The sequence below is a fragment of the Balaenoptera physalus genome (assembly GCF_965194825.1).
Source record: "Balaenoptera physalus genome assembly, chromosome: 9".
In the NCBI taxonomy this organism is placed as follows: Eukaryota; Metazoa; Chordata; class Mammalia; order Artiodactyla; family Balaenopteridae; genus Balaenoptera; species Balaenoptera physalus.
This window is the reverse complement of record NC_138888.1, coordinates 53286617-53304365: the sequence shown is the minus strand read 5'-3', so window position 1 is coordinate 53304365 and position 17749 is coordinate 53286617. Positions and strand designations below refer to the sequence as shown.

The 17749-nt window shown below is 35.3% G+C and overlaps 1 protein-coding gene across 7 annotated transcripts in view; it reads right to left on the bottom strand.

Annotated features, from left to right (window-relative positions):
* Window positions 1-17749, bottom strand: part of ATG5 (autophagy related 5) — a 121814-nt gene that overhangs the window by 84057 nt on the left and 20008 nt on the right. For 5 of the 7 annotated variants that reach the window (XR_014267530.1, XM_082475456.1, XM_082475452.1 and 2 more), the window contains one exon: window positions 11538-11616. The exons of the other annotated variants lie outside the window; for them this stretch is intronic. Coding sequence is in view for 4 of the 5 variants with exons in the window: in XM_082475456.1 (XP_082331582.1) it covers window positions 11538-11616 (79 nt within the window). In the remaining variant the exon portion in view is untranslated. The remainder of the gene's footprint in view (window positions 1-11537; window positions 11617-17749) is intronic. 7 annotated transcript variants of the gene reach the window in all.

Sequence of the window (17749 nt, the reverse complement as noted above, 5' to 3'; positions counted from 1 at the left end):
ATCCACTACTTCAATTCATACTATGAGCTACACTCATCCACATCTTATGTTACAATTTTGTCTGATTTCAGATAACCTTCCTCCTATCACTTCATAATAACTAACAAGCTGCAATCCTTTCCAATGCTCATTTCAACAAGCAAATTTCCAGTCTTTTTCAACATAGAGTGCCATATTCATTGTAGTACTTATGTATTCCTTAAGCATTTAACGTATGTAAAATTGTGCTTTTATTAGGTTCCTATCTTTTTCATTTGTCATTAATGAAGTTTTGGGGTTTCCTCTGATTTTTAACAACACAGTACTTTTTAGGAATATGTATCTTGCAGTAGAGCAAAACTATGTAGAAGTGGTGGAAGCAGACACTCTTGCCTTTTTCCTGATCTTAGGGTGAGACATTCAGTAAACCACTATTTACCATGATTTCAGCTATAGGCTTCTCATATTTAGTCTTTGTCAAATTGAGACAATTCCCTTCTATTCCTAAGCTTGCTAAGAGTTTTGATGAAAAACGGGTACTGAGTTTTGTCAAAACCTTTTTTTGTATCTATTCACCAAATCATTTCTCTTTTTTCTGCTAATATGCTGAATTGAATTAAATCAATTCATTGATAATGAAGTTGAAGTTACCCTTGTATTTGTGGGACAATCTCAACATGGTCATGGTGTATTGTCCTTTTTTATGTTGCTGCATTCGATTTGCTTGTATTTTCTTGAGAGTGTCTGCATCTAAGTTCATTAGAAATACTGGTCTGCAATTTTCCTTTAATATCTTTAATAGGTTTTGGTATCAGAGTTATTCTGGCCTGTAAAACAAATTGGGAAATATTCCCTCCCCTTCTATTTCTGGAAAAAGCCTACAGATTGACATTATTTATTCCTTAAACATTTGACAGAATTCACCAATCACGAAACTAGGCAAGAAATTTTACTTTGTGAGAACTTTTTTTTAAATTACAAATCTAACTTCTACATATATTTAGGGGCTATTCATATCTGCTACTTCTTTTCATTGAATTTGTCCATTTGTCAAATTTTCTGGCATAAAGTTGTTCATGATATTTCTTACTATCCTATTAATGTTTATAAGATCTGTAGAAATATCCCATTTTTTCATTCCTGGTATCAGAAATTATGTTTTCCTACTATAGAAAGTTTTTAATTTCCTCTAAGCACTGCTTAGGGTGACTCCCACAAACTTTAATATGTTGTGTTTCCATTATCATTCAGTTTGAAATACTTTTAAAATTTCCCTTGTGATTTCTTCTTTGACCCATAGCTAACTGAAGATTTAGTGGCCTCATCCTTTAGATAAGTGCGGCCACATATTTTACTTACAGACGTTATTAACCCTTCCTTAAAATGATATTATTCTTGCCTTAAACTGTCATTTCTCTTTTAAAGAAGTTAAAAGAGGTAATCTTTTCTATTTATTTACCATTGCTAGTGTTCTTCATTCCTGCCTGTAGCTTCTTCCAGTGCTTTAAGATGTCATTCCATTTTCTTTTTTTCTTCAATATTTGTTTCTTTTGTTCTTCACTATTTGATGAGCAGTCACCCATCATTAACCTACTGTTCTCTTGTGTCATTTTTTTGGTGGCTGCTTTCAAGATTTTCTGTTTACAACTGGTTTTCAGCAGTTTATGACGTGCTTGGATGTGGTTTTCTACATAGTTACTTGCTTTAGATTTGCTGATCTTCTTTAACACAGACTGTTTTCTCCCCCAAATTCGGAAAATTATTAATCATTATTTCTTTTTTAAAAAATTGAGATATAGTTCATATACAATTCACTTAAAATTGACCATTTTAAAGACTAGAACTCAGCAGTTTTTAGTATGCAGTTGCCCTCCATACCTGCACCTTCTTCATCCAGGTATTCAACCAACCACGGATCAAAATGCAGTTGGTTTTATCTGTGGATGCAGAACTTGTGGATACGGAGGGTTGACTGTACTACACCGTTTTATATAAGGGGCTTCAGCATCCAGCGGATTTTGTTATGGAGAGGGGCGTCATGGAACCAACCCCCCACAGACACCCAGGGACAACTCTATTCACAAGCTGTACAACCATTACTGCTATCTAATTACATAATATTTTCAACACTCAGAAACAAACCTCGTATCTGTAAGCAGTCACTCCCCATTCTGCCCTCCCTCCAGCTCTTGAAAACCACTACTCAACTTTCTGTCTCTATGGATTTGCATATTTTGGACATTTCATATAATGAATCATATAAAGTGCAGCCTTTTGAGTCTGCCTCCTTTTGCTCAGGCTCCGTATGATGTTTCAAGGTTCTTCTGTGCTATAGCATGTAACAGTACTCCGTTCCTTTTCATGGCCAAACTATATTCCATTGTATGGATATACATTTTGTATATCCATTCATCAGTTGATAAGCATCTGGATTGCTTCCACTTCTTGGTTCTTATGACTAAAGCTGCTATGAACAACCATGTACAAGTTGATGGGTAGACATATATGTTTTCAATTCCCTTGTGTATGTAACTATGAATGGAGTTGGTAGGTCATATGGCAGGTCTTAATCATTTGAGGGAATTGCCAGATTGTTCTCCAAAGCAGCTGCAGCATTTTACATTCACAACAGTAACATGTAACATATGAAAAGTACCGATTAGCCCATTCTCTCCAACACCTGTTATTGTCCAACATTTTGATTATAGCTATTTTAGTGGGCATGAAGGGGTAACTCACTGAGGTATTTCTTTGCAGTTCCCTAATGACTAATTATGCTGAGGTTTTGTGGTTTTTTTTCATTTTTTATTTTTATACAATTTTTAAAGGTTACTTTCCATTTACAATTATTACAAAATACTGGCTATACTCCCCGTGCTGCACAGTACATCCTTGAGCCTATCTAACACCCAAGAGTCTGTACCTCCCACTTCCCCCACCTCTATGTCTCCTCTCCCCCCACACTGGTAACCACTAGTTTGTTCTCTATATCTGTGAATCTCCTTCTTTTATGTCATATTCACTAGTTTGTCTTATTTTTTAGATTCCACACATAAGTGACATCATACAGTATTTATCTTTCTCTGACTTACTTCACTTAGCATAATGCCCTCCAAGTCTATCCATGTCACTGCAAATGGCAAAATTTCATTCTTTTTTATGGCTGAGTAGTATCCCATTGTGTGTGTGTATATATATATATATATATATATATATATATATATATATATATATATATATATATATATATATATATATATATCGCATCTTCCTTATCCATTCATCTGTTGATGGACACTTAGGTTTTTTCCATGTCTTGGCAACTATAAATAATTATGCTTGGTTTCTTTTCATATGCTTACTGGCCATTTATATACCTTCTTTGGAGAAATGTCTACTCAAATCCTTTTTCCATTTTTAATTGGGTTATTTACCTTTTTATTACTAAATTCTAACAGTTCCTTATATATTCGGGACACCAGACCATATTAAATATATAATTTTGCAAATATTTTCTCCTATTCTGTGGGTTGTCTTTTCATTTCCTTTGAAGCACAGAAAGTACTGCATTCTGATGAAGTCCAATTTATCTATTATCTATCTGTCTATCTATTTTTTTCTTTGGTTGCTTGTACTTTAGTTGCTGGTACCATGTAGTTGTGTTTACTGTTGCTTTGAAACCAGGAAATGTGAGTCAAATCATATTTCTTAAAATTTTCTTTCTGACCCATGTCCTTCTTCCTTTCCTTCTAGGACTCCAATTACATGTATGTTAGACTGCTTGATATTATCCTAGAAGTCATTGGGACTCTGTCCCCGCCTCCCTCCAATTTTCTTCTCTCAGTTCTTTACATTGAATAATTTCTATGGACCGGTCAAGTTCACAGAAGCTTTCTTATGCCATCTCCAATTCACTGTTAAGTCCATCAGTGAACTTTTAATTTCAGATACTGTTTTCAGTTCTGCAATTTTGTTATCTTAAGTCACTGAGTTTTTAATAGTTGCTTTAATTCATTTTTTGCTAATTCCAAATGTGGGTTATCTCAGGGTCAATGTCTATTGACAGCATTTTTCCCCTTGATATGGTTCAAGTTTCCCTGCTTATTTGCATGTCTAGTAATAGACGATTGTATGCTAAACATTGTGAATATGGTGTAAGGATTCTAGATTATACTGTCTTTCTTGTTGAGTTTGTTCTGCCTGGAGCCTCTCCTTGATCTTAAAAAGGCTTAATTTTAGGCTTTATTAGGGCAGATCCAGAGCAATCCTTACTCTGTAAGAGGACTTAAACTTTGTCTGTAAAGAGCAAGATGGTAAATGTATTATTTGTGGGCCATACAATGTCTATAGCAAGCACTCAACTCTGCTGTTGTAGTCCAAAAGCAGTATGTAAATGCATTAACATGGCTGGCTGCATCCATCCATTATTTATGGTCACTAGAATTTATATTCCACATCATTTTCACATGTCACAAAATATTATTCTTCTTTTAATTTCTTTTCAGCCACTAACAAATATAAAAACCATCCTTAGATCACAGGACATATAAAAACAGTCAGTGGGCCAGATTTGGCACACAGGCCATAACTTGCCAAACCTGTCCAAAAGCACAGCCTTTCAGGAATCTAAGATTAATACCCAATATATTAACTAGGTCTTTCTCCACTCTGGATGGGCTGAAATCCAACATCTCCAGGTATTATGATATTTCTCCCACTTTTAACCCCCTAACATGCACTCTCTACTAGGCCTTAAGGAACATCACCTACACGTGTACAGCCCAACCCTCAGCCAAGCGCTGTTGGGGAACTCATACTTCTGTACGTACCATCTTCTTCAACAACCTGTCTAACAAGTTCCAGCTGCTTCAGCAGCCCAGAACTCCAATCTCTGCACCCTCAGTTCAGTAGAACTTCCTTGCTCTGCTTGAGTTCCACTCCCCATGACATAGTTAGCCAATTACCCTGAAGCACAGAGATGGGCTAAATGCGGGGCTCACCTCGTTTGTTCTCTTTCTCTCTACATCCAGTGCCTGAAAACAGCTCTACTTCATATACTTTGTCTGGCTTTATAGCTGCTTATGACTAGAGGAAAAATACAATCCACTTACTCTGTCAGAGGTGAAAGCAGATGTTAACCCCAATAAATATTTGATATATAATTTAATGACTAAACAAACCTTATTTCATAAAGTTTTAAGTATGTGTGACCCTCTGTGATCTCAACCTCTTGGTGCCCACACCTTTCTGTAACCCCTTCCCCTGGAGTGTAGGTAGAACCTGTGATCTGTATTAATCAAAAGAATATGGCAAAGGGACTTCCCTGGTGGCACAGTGGTTAAGAATCCGCCTGCCAATACAGGGGACACGGGTTCAATCCCTGGTCCAGGAAGATCCCACATGCCGTGGAGAAACTAAGCCTGTGTGCCACAACTACTGAGCCTGCACTCTAGAACCTGTGCGCCGCAGCTACTGAGCCCACGTGCTGCAACTACTGAAGCCTGCACGCCTAGAGCCTGTGCTCCGCAACAAGAGAAGCCACCGCAATGAGAAGCCCGCGCATCACAACGAAGAGTAGCCCCCGCTCGCCGCAACTAGAGAAAGCCCACACGCAGCAACAAAGACCCAAAGCAGCCAAAAATAAATTAAAAATTAAAAAAAAAAAATGTGGCAGAGATTATGGATACTACTCCTGTGATTAAGTCATGTTATATAACACTGGTCTTGCTAACAGACTAGCTCTAGAGGCTCTTTTTGTTGACTCAATGAAGTAAGCTACCATGCTGGGAAAATCCACATGGCAAGGAACTTCAAGCAGCCTGTAGGTGCTGAGTACAGCCTCTAGCTAACAGTCAACAAGAAGATCTATCCCTTAGTCCCACAATCACAAAGAAATGAACTCTGCCAGCAACCTGAGTGAACTTGGAAGCAGATTCTCAAGTCTCGAGGCAAGAATACAGGCCAGTCAATACCTTGACTACAGCCTTGTGAGACACTAAGCTGAGGATCCAGGTAAGCCTGACCCACAGAAACTGTGCGATAATAAACGTGTGCTGTTCTAAGCTGCTACGTTTCTGCTGACCTGTCCCACCGTGACAGACAGATAATATAATACACTAGTGATAAAATACTTCAAGACAGCCACCAATATTTAGAGCTGGGAAGTACAGGCAGCAGAAGCATAGGAGAGACCATGAAGTGCACTTAAGAACAAGGAAAGCTACCTCAGATCTATGTCATCAACACACAGTGGAAGGAGCAGGGACGTGGTAAATTACCTTAGACAGAGACACAGTGGCTCTCGGCCTAGTAAGAAAACTTGTCCATCAGAAAAAGGGTGTGGTCAGTCCTACAGGTATAGTCAGGACCAGTGGTAGTGCCTTCCCATGCACCGTAGGAAAGATAGAGTGCCTTGATCCAAAAACCTAAGTTTGTCTGGTCACGATCATTCAGCAGTGTTTTACACAGAAACACCTACCTTAATGCTGACCCAATTCTGCCTAGCAAATGTGAGCTCTGACCCCTAATAATCACTGTCAAGATTCAAAATTTAAATTTCTGTTCTTTTCAAAACCTAAATAAATCAGTTTAGCACCATTTTATTAAGAGAAAAAGAAAAACACTGAATTATTGTTGGGTTTTTTTTACTCCATTAATTTTTTTTAGGATAGATATGCAATAGACCTGAGCATTTTAAAGAGCCCACTCTCTTCATTTGATGTTACTAAATTTCTGAATCACACTACTAACTTCCCTCCTTAAAAACTGCATATACTGTAAGCAACCTTTTGATTATAATGCAGCTTTGCAAGCAAAATGCCTATAGGAATAATGAAATATCAAAGAAAAAAAAGAGAGAAAGCAAAGGTAGCAAAATAACAATTGGCAAATCCAGGTGAAAGGTTTGTGGGTGTTCGACTCTCAATCTTTCTAATACAGGTTTGAATTTTTAAAAATAAAAGCTGAGGAAAGAGAAATAAAATAATTTTCTCAGGAGGCTAATCAGATTTAGGAATCAAAAATGTCCTTGAAGCTAATTAAGAAAACCATGAAGAAGATACCTTTTTCATTCCTGTTTTGGTAAACAGAAAAAGAAAGCAAAGTAAATCTACATGTTTTAAAGTAGTTAACACTTTACAATTGCATAATATTTCTCTCTCAGAATTCAAAAAATAATATAAAAATTCCTACAAAAACAATTTTCTGAATCATCCTTTACAAACTTTTGGTTTTGTACACAACACTTTTTTTAAAAATAAATTTATTTATTTATTTATTTATTTATTTATTTATGGCTGCGTTGGGTCTTCGCTGCTGCGCACGGACTTTTCTCTAGTTGCGGCGAGCGGGGGCTACTCTTCGTTCTGGTGCATGGGCTTCTCATTGCGGTGGCTTCTCTTGTTGTGGAGCACAGGCTCTAGGCACGCAGGCTTCAGTAGTTGTGGCTCGCAGGCTCTAGAGTGCAGGCTCAGTAGTTGTGGCGCACGGGCTTAGCTGCTCCGCGGCATGTGGGATCTTCCTGGACCTGGGCTCGAACCCATATCTCCTGCGTTGGCAGGCGGATTCTCAACCACTGTGCCACCAGGGAAGTCCAACACTAACTTTTAAATCTGCATTGTTTTCTAAACTCTTGTTATTCAACCCATGGTCTGGTGGATCAACAGCACTGCGAACTTGTTAAAAATGCAGAACCTCTGCCCTCAACGCAAACCTATGGAATCAGAATCAAAATCTGCACTTTAACAAGACACACATGTGATTTGTACGTACATTAAATTTTGAAAAGCACTGCTCTAGACATTAAAATTCACTTACTATAAACATTATGAATCTATTCAAATGACAAGCATCAAAGTCAGTTAAAAATTAGAGAAAATATGTCCTTTCGAAAAATTTTTAACAGGTTTTCTCCCCAAGAATTCAGTGTGAACTATGAACTGACCCAAATGTGTGTGATGGAGGTGGGGGAATCTCTTGGAGACTTCAGTGTTGCACAAAATCTAATTAAAATCAATATCTTTGAAAGCAACTGTAAAAGAAAAATTCTAAGCAGTCTGGTTAAAGCACACACATCATCTGACACACTCAATACAAAATCATAAAAGATAAAATACTGATGCATCAACTGACAGAAAGTTGTTACTCAATAAATTTAACCTGTTGATGAGAAACTATTTTCTAGAAACTTAAAGAAAACCTGCTTCCTCAATCTAAAAGCATTGCTTTTCTACCTGCAAATTTAATGCTTACTCAGTTTCATTATAATCAATCAAAAGCCATAAGGCACTACAAGGGGATGTGGGCCTACATCAGTCCGCATAAGCTATCAATTAAATACCTGAGGACGACCTTTGTGGTAAACCAGGTCTTATAACCCTAAATAAAGGGAACTTAGTACAGGGAGAAAGAAATCTGGGCAATAATTTTCCTCCAACACAAGACAGGGTCAGAAAGAGAGTAAGAGCAGCTGACAGAAACACGCTGGTAGTTGGAGCAAATTTAAAACATCCTCTAACATTCTGCTTTCTATTTAACTTCTCTAATAAACTTTCCATCGGGGAAGACAATGTATGACCTACTAAGGATCCCAAAGAGCAATTCATTTTAAAATATCAAGAACAAACCCATTACCTGCCAACACAAAAACTGTATTTTTGTAAAAAATAACTATATTTTCCAGGACGACAACAACAACAACAATTTAGGGAGAAGACCAGCACTGCTGTACAGTTTTGCAAATACCTTTATAACGTCTGGCTTAATGGGAAGTAGACAGAGTTATCTTATTTGCTTCCACATTCAATACTGTGCAGTTGTTTTGGTTAAAGTATGTAATTATACAGGTTTATAAAAATATGTAGTTGGAAAAAGTAGTATTTTAATAGTCTTTTCAGATTTATGGATATTCTTTTTTGATACTACATTAATTCAATAAGTATAGTTTATTATAACATTAATGTGGAATCTGAAAACACATCAATAAACATTTTGACCTCTGTTACATTAAAATTCCTGATGCTAGCCGTGCACTTTGAACAGATCTTTCACACATGCATAATAATTTCTCAACATAATGCATTGATCATTTGGAAAGTATCTGTTTACTGAGTTATAGTAGGCCTTCTCCAAACGTTTTCACATTTCACTATATAAAATTTCTTAAAAATCAATTTGTTAAAATGACCACCAATCTCATCAGAAAATTCTTTGAGAATAATAAAGCTGTCAAGCTCATGGTGACAGATAATATGTTTTCCAAAATTCTAATTTTCACTTAAAAGTGCAAATCTTATCATTGGAAACAAATACTGTCAGTTGTTTTCTCTGCAATGAGAGGTCACTTTGTTTGTTTTCAAGAAACTATCTAACAAATACCCAAATGTGAATAAACCACAGTTTGTCAGTCACTCTTTCAAATAAAAAAATGGTGTTTCATGAGAAAAGTGGCTCATTTAGCTCTCAAAGTAAACAAGGGCACAATGCTTTTCCTTAAGACAACCATCGTATTTGGCACACAGAAGTGCTTTATGTGTATTCCCATTTCACCACATGAGATTAAAAAGACATGTACTTAAGAGTCAAGATTAATAATAATTAATAATTTGTACCGCTTCACCCAGAACAGTCCTAGTGTGTGGTGGTGAAGAATACAACGACCACTAGCACATTTTGGTACAGGGCCTTGCTCTGTGCTAAGGTGCCAAAAGTTTTGCCCACCATCACTTTTGCAGATCAGTACAAATTTAAACACAGTGGAAAGAGCAAATAGCATCTTAATATTATTATGGAAATAGGAATCCCCATAGATCTGGGTCCATCAAGCACTCTGAGAACCATGACACTATACCAATCATAAGAATTCTAAGCCTTTCCTATCACTATTACAATCCATCAACTAATTCAACCAATAATTACAGAGGGCCTAGCAGGCAATGCCAACTAGGTACCATAAACTTTGTTTGAGTATCTTTTGTATCATTCACTCATATATCCCAGGCTCCTAGAACAGTGCCTGGCTGGCACACAGAAGGCTCTCAGTATTTGTTGAATGAATAAATAAGTGGGTAGCTATGATATATTTTAACCTAGATTTCAAAGTCTTTTAGAGTGCATTCCACACACACACACACACACACACACACACACACACACCCCACACACACACACGCCCACAATCTAATTACTGGAAATGCTTTTCAACATAATGGGAAAGACCTGTTAGGCAATATGGAACCTCTACACTTATTATGCTTGGAGTAGTTTTACCTTCCTACCATTCTAAATTTAAATTATTATACATACAGGCAGTTCTTGCTCTTCATGGTAACTGAGACTCATGCATATTAGAACCATGTCCTCACTCTGTATGGTTCCGTGGTAACTAACATCTGTGGTAGCATGGTGCTGTGCAAAGTATATTAGTGCAAACAACAGGGAAATAAATGCAGATCCCCCACAAATTCAATTTCAGTAAAACGGAAAGGAAAGTAACTTAGGAAGACTGGGTGAGCCTTTGGGCAGTGACTTTCAATAAGTGACCCTAATGGGAAAGCAAATCAGACACCTAAATGACTTTTCAAACTCTTAGCATGTCTCCCTCCCACTATATGTCACCATTTGAGAATCACTGCCTAGTGATCAACTAATAGAGGGGGTTCAATCCTTTAGCAGTACTTGCTTGTGGGGTGGAGGATGGAGAATCAGGGTGTTCAGTGAGAAAGAGGGATGAGATTTTTATAAAATAATGAGACAAAATTAGGTTACAATAAATCTAGCCTGGACTCAAAAACTACAGGAATTAATATTTCTCAAAACAGACTTAGGGGCTTCCCTGGTGGCGCAGTGGTTGGGAGTCTGCCTGCCAATGCAGAGGACACGGGTTCGAGCCCTGGTCTGGGAGGATCCCACATGCCGCGGAGCAGCTAGCCCTGTGAGCCACAACTACTGAGCCTGCGCGTCTGGAGCCTGTGCTCTGCAAAAAGAGAGGCCGCGACAGTGAGAGGCCCGCGCACCGCGATGAAGAGTGGCCCTCACTCGCCGCAACTAGAGAAAGCCCTCGCACAGAAACGAAGACCCAACACAGCCAAAAATAAATAAATAAATAAATACATTTTAAAAAAAAAAACAGACTTAAATCAAGTCTTTGTATTTCTGTCTCCTAACGCTTCTTTTCATTCCATCAAAATAGTCTTAGAGATACTCAGTGTTAGGTTGCCTCCTTCCCCATTCCCATGCCCACATGCACTCAGGATTTTGTTCTTCCTATTTGAGATTTTTTTTAATGAATATAAATATTCCAAAATATTATAAATTTTAAACATAGTGTATCCAGCGCCAACAAAGAATAGGCACTTATACGTTAAATGTTTAAATGGTTCTGGCAAGAGTTAAGAAGAAATTGAAAGGCATTTTATAAACACTAATGGCAGCTTAGCAAATAAAAAGTATCATGGGAAAAGCAATAAACAACTTAACTTAAAAAAAAAAATTCTACTCTAAGTCTACTTACTAAGTAGTACCACAAGTGGGACAAATGGGAAACGCTATTTAAACTATACCTTAAAATGTACTGTGATGTTCCAAGGAAGAGCTGAACTTGATGCAAGAAGATCAAAGAGCAAACCAATTGGATAATGCCTAAAAATGAAAGAGTATATTTTGAGATAAAATAAATATTTAAACTACAACTCCAAAATAAATTTCCAGCCATGTTTCAACATCAAATATCAGGGGACTTTAACCACAAATCACAGAAAGGTAATGTTTTACACAGTTACTTGCCTGGGCTAATATGGCATAGTTTCTAGGCATCAGGTGGTTTTTTTTTTTTTTTTTTTTTTTTTCTAACCATACCGTTCCCCAGGGAATCCTCAATATACATAATGAAATTGTACTAAGGCACCTTTTATCAGCCATGAGCACTGTTATGTCACAGTACTGCCACATCTAATTATCATCCAAGCATTCATATTGGGCAACCAGTTTTTTCTTTAAAAACAACTTAAAATTTTAGAAAATGTTAAGAACTGAGAAGAGCACCTAAAACAGCATGCAATCACCTATTCTGTACTTATTACTATTAACATTACAGTATATAAACTTCCAGTCTTTTCTTTATGCATACATATCTAAATATAGATTAGGCTTATCCTTTACAGACTGCTATAACCTGCTTTTTTCATATAACAATATGTGAACATTTTCCAAAGTCACTGAATATTCTTCTGCAACCTAATTCTAAAGTTTTTTTTTTTCAATAATAAATTTGGGACTTCCTAAATGAGAGAACATTTCCTAATATAACCATTACTCACAGTGAAGCAAATTATTTAGTAACAAACAAGTTAATAATACAAACCTTGCAGATTTCAGTGGACAAACCTTATTTTTTACAACCTTTTAAAGAATCTAAAGTAGCTTAATCAGTGAATCAGAATAAATAATCCTCCCAACAAAGACAAAAAGAAGACTGCCTGGTTTTATGTGCAGTCCTGTTCTTCCCTATATAATATATTAGTGAATTACTCCTAGATTTAAGAGTGGAAAACTTTGAAAATACATCTAATTTCCTTCCAAATGAGTGACCCAAATACATTACCTGATCAAGATTCAAATATTAGCTAATACTATTTATGTTTGCTTACATCTACATAATATAATTGTGGAAAAATCATCAGTCATTAGAGATCATATATTTATTTAGAATGAATTTAAGATGAATGCCCTGCTAGCAAAATAAAACAGTGAGTAGTTTTAGTCATATATGTGTTGTATCTCTTAATAAAACCCTCATACTTCTCTCTAATCGAAAGTCAGTATCTAACACAAATCCTTCATAACTAGGAATGAATATGAAGTAAATCTTGAATTAACTAAATTACAGAATGCTTCCTTTAGGAAATTCTCTAATCAGGAAAAACTCCAGTCTCAGTTAAAAACTGAAATAAAAATATTAATTAAAGAAAACAAAAATATTGCACTATAAACAAGTTATAGATTCTATCCAATTCTGATCCTTCTCTCTGACCTCTTAAAATTGCACAGGCTCTACATAATGCCCTGCACTTTTACAAATTAGACCTTTTTCAGTCCTCGTGTCCCTCTGAGTTACGTGCAACTAGGTTAAGAATGAATATGGGTACTTAAAGTAATAGAGCATACTGCTTTCCAAACTCTATGCAGCACTGCAGATATAATTGTAGAATCTCTTTAGCAAATTATGTAGTTGACCTATTGGATAGATTCACCAGTAACCCCATAAAATGACTAGCAATTCAGTGTTGTACACGTTCTCCACCATTCACAAATGGAACTATATACAAATTCTAAAGTTAAATCAAATATTATCTTCAAGTAATCTATACAGTCACATAAAATCAAGTACAACCTTAAAAATAAATAATAAGTATTTGAGTTAGAATACAATTTAAACATAAAAAGACTCATAATAATCAGTTATTTTTTTTACCCTCAATATTAAAAAGAAAAGGCCTGCAAGTGCACAGAATCTTGAACAAAGTAGCTAATAGCTGCTGAATGCATAAATCAAAGATCCACAGAATAGTTAACCCTTGGTATACCATGAAGATCCAATGGGCCCAATTTTAGGTTCTGAACTTCTTTTCTGAGCAGCTCTATTTTAAGATTAATACTTTATAACTTTTATTCTTTTTTTTTTTTAAGATTTTTTTGATATGGACCATTTTAAAAGTCTTTATTGAATTTGTTACAATATTGCTTCTGTTTTATGTTTTTGGTTTTTTGGCCGTGAGGCATGTGGGCTCTTAGCTCCCCGACCAGGGATTAAACCCGCACCCCCTGCACTGGAAGGTGAAGTCTTATCCACTGGACCGCCAGGGAAGTCCCCCCTTTTATTCTTTCTTAAAAGTCTTCCAAAAATCACAGAGAAAACTCACTTAAGAATAAAGAAGAAAAAAACTCTGTCTAGTAACTGCCATATGAACTCACCGGACCCTTTTACAAATCTAAGATATATTGTGGTACCTTAGTGATCTTATTTTTTTCCTCTATCTTGAAACGTTTTGCTATTTCATCATTCTAGGGATTATCTCATCATTACTTATCAATTATTCCTAACTAAAAAAAAGATTAAAATAATAAGAATTTGGAAGAATAATGTTATGCCTAGAAGAAAGATATAATAATGCATCCTTCTTCCATTTTCTTACTTTGTCACCTAAAACATTATATCATATTTCAAAAAGCATAAAATAAGGATGCAGACCCCATCTTTGGAGTCTGCTTTTATCTCTCATTAATACAGCTGAAAATTCAAAATGTCTTATTTTCCACCTATATTGACAGAGGAAGACGTTACATAATTAGATAAATCACAAGATTGTTGCAAAGAGACAGATAGCAGTACTTTAGACTTTAATGACATTGGTAAAACTGATCATATAAGTGAAATCTCAGAGTATGAGTCTTTAGATGATGATATCCTAGGTGCATTTTATAAAACTCAAGAACTAATGCATAAACAATGTATTTCTAAGGACATATGGCATTCTTATCCACTTAGTCATTCAAAAGAAAGGATTTCTTCATACAGTATTTCATGACTAGAACCTAGACCATCCCATTTTGCTAAAAGGATGTGTATCAGTATTCTTATCTTTAATGCCATTTGTACACTGCAATTTACTTGACAGTAAGTGGGCAAATATTAAAGCCAGATTTGTAAACAAAGATGACTGGGAGGAATTAGATGATGCAGAAATTAAAAACAATTGGACTGCTCATTCAGGATGTTTACTCATGTAATAAAGAAATTATTTTACAACAAAATCACAATCTAGGGCTTTTTAAATTTCGTAAAGCATTGCCGTTAAACTCAAGAAGAGCCAGAAGTAAGGACAAGTTGGAACCTCATAGAGGTCTATTTGAATGTTTGACAACTAATGAGCAGTAACTTGCATTGAGGACATTACCCACTTCTGGTATATATATACCTTTGAAACCAGGAAAACATGGAGTGAAAATTTGAATTTCTATATTTAAATGCTTATTAAAATTTCTATAATAAAGTTGTTACATGCCATTCCTTTATACTTCTCTAAGTTATTTATAAAGTGACTTAAATATATATATATATATATATATATATATATATACACACATACACACACACACACACGCATATATATATTTTAAAGTTCATTGGTCTCAAATAGTAAATGATGATGACTTTTTCCTGATATACTAAGGGTTAGGATGGAAATTTAAGTATGATAATTTCTAAAACTTATATTTAAGATTTAAAAAGATAAAAAATATTATCATAAGAGCATTCTAAGTAATACAATAGCTAACAATTATCCTGTAACAATCTTTAGAAATAAAACTAAGCCAGAAAAATTTAGGAGTAAAATAACTATTTACTTCTATCTATTGTCAAAGTATATAGACCATACGTGGATCATCAATGCAGATGTTTATGGCAGAACGATTTTGATGCAAGTATTATACTAACTCCAAACAAATACACCACCTGAATTAACTGGTTCCAAGATTGCTTATTTTTGATGAATCTATTAATATGCAAGAAAATCTAAAAAACAGAACTGGCAAAAATTAAAAGTACTGACTTTCTCTTACACTGTCATCTGCTTTATGTCAAAGATTTCAAAAGTACTAATTTGCACAATTCCTCTAAACAGATATTCCATGTAGTTTTGTTAGGCGGCTCCTAACCCATAACACAGAAACCATGTAAGCCATAACTGTGAGGTCAAATCGTAATGTAGCCATTTGGCTGTTACGTTGCTACTCCTGCCAATTTAACCTAAATTTAAAACAAAAGGAAGTGGTGAGGATTTGAACCTGTAATACCCCAGAAGAGGACCAAACTGGTAAAGGTTCAATCTACCACGCTATAAAAATTAACTGCACCAGAATATTTAGCGTTGTGTCTGCTTTCACATTTTATTCATTTTCTTTCTCTTCCTTAAGTTGCTCTAGCCTTTTCTAAATTCAATTCTCTAAATGAATTAACGTTTTCTTTTTTTTTTTTTTTTACCTAAGTTGATTCTTCTTTACCCTTTCATTACCGCTAAAATACATATACATAGTGGCACATGGTATGGCAGTAACAGATACGCTCTGAGGTCCGCCAAGGGTGCTCATTCTAGTCTAAACATCTGCAGTTAGATAGCAAGCCAGTGTCTTAAGATCAGTATTGAAAGGGATCGTTCCCTATATACTAGAGAACTATTAGTCCCACCCCATTTCACTGAAATAAACGCATCCTATTCGTAAGTTTGCTACGTTAGTGAGTCACTGCAAACGCGATTACATTCTAATGAATAAGGGTTTAACTCAAACATAAACCAAAGTAATTTAATGATTATAATCTATTTTGCGTTCCTCTGTCTATAGTACAAACACAGACAGTTACAGGCCAGTGCTGTGTGTCTCAGCTTTCTAAGCCTATTCCTATGGATGAAAGAGTACAGAAATAACCAGCTAAAGGGATACTACATGTATAAAATGCTAAGTAAACCACATTTCAAAAAATCTAGTTTACAGAATAATTTATAAAATTCTAAAAATGCACAACCTTAGAAAAATGACTGGACATAAGAGGAGAGCCTGCACAATATTTACAATTAAGATGTTAAAATTACTTTGTTAAAATTTACTTTTGAAATCACATAGGTACAGTATTAAATTCTGGGTCACTCTATTATGCCTACATTTAAGATCAACATCAGTATTTGCTGCCTTTTTTTTTTTTTTAATTCAAAAGGTAGTTTCAACAATCTATTTTCAACAATCAATCCTGAAAATAAGTCAATTTACACAAAATAATAATATTCTTGTACAGACACTTGTTTTACAGTTGACAAAGAACCTTTTTCTAAATTTTGTACCTGGGGGCCTAAGATCTAACTAGCATTAGGGTATACTAACAAAGTATTCTTTAGAAGAACCAAGAACTTTTCTCTTAAGACAAGCCTAATATAAAAGTAACAAATACAAATTTTGAACACTTGAGTTACGGTAACAAGAAACTTCATCCCTTAAAATGCAATGTTAGAGCACCCTCTGCTGACTAATCAACTCAAATCACTCTTTAAAAAGAGATCCTTAATTTGAGTTAAGAACAGCACTTTCCATTTCCCATATAATTTTTAAAAGCACTAATCAGATAAGGCCTCCTTGGCATCTCTCTACAAATCAACAACATATTAAGTATTCATTATGTGCATACCACTGTTCTTAAATACTTTTCTATTCTAATATGGACAAATTAACATAAGTCATTAGAACATACAGAATCAGAGAAAACAACAACAACTAAGAAACAGAATATCAGCATGTATGGTAGAAAGAGCCCTCAAAATATGGTCCTACTTGCTCATTTGAGTAAGTTATTTATTTGAGCCTCAGTTTTCTCAATAAAAAGAAGAGACTTATTTAGATTCATTTTTTTCATTCAACAAACATTTACTTAGCACCTCTTACGAGCTACTGCTTAAGGTACAGAGCACCTGCTCAGCCATCTCACATAGATGATTAAATATTTGTAATAATAATTAATATGAATAGGAGAAAGGGTTACAGAGAGAGAAGGAATATCAATTTATGCTTTCTTCCTTCTTTTATGAATTGTCTAAACTGGTGTTTGATTTCCTTTCTCACTTGAATTTACTTAAAACTCCAAAGAATCAAGTATAAGGCAGACATTATCATCCTACTGAAATAAATGCTCCTCTACGCTTAAGACACATTTATGGTCTCAAAAGTC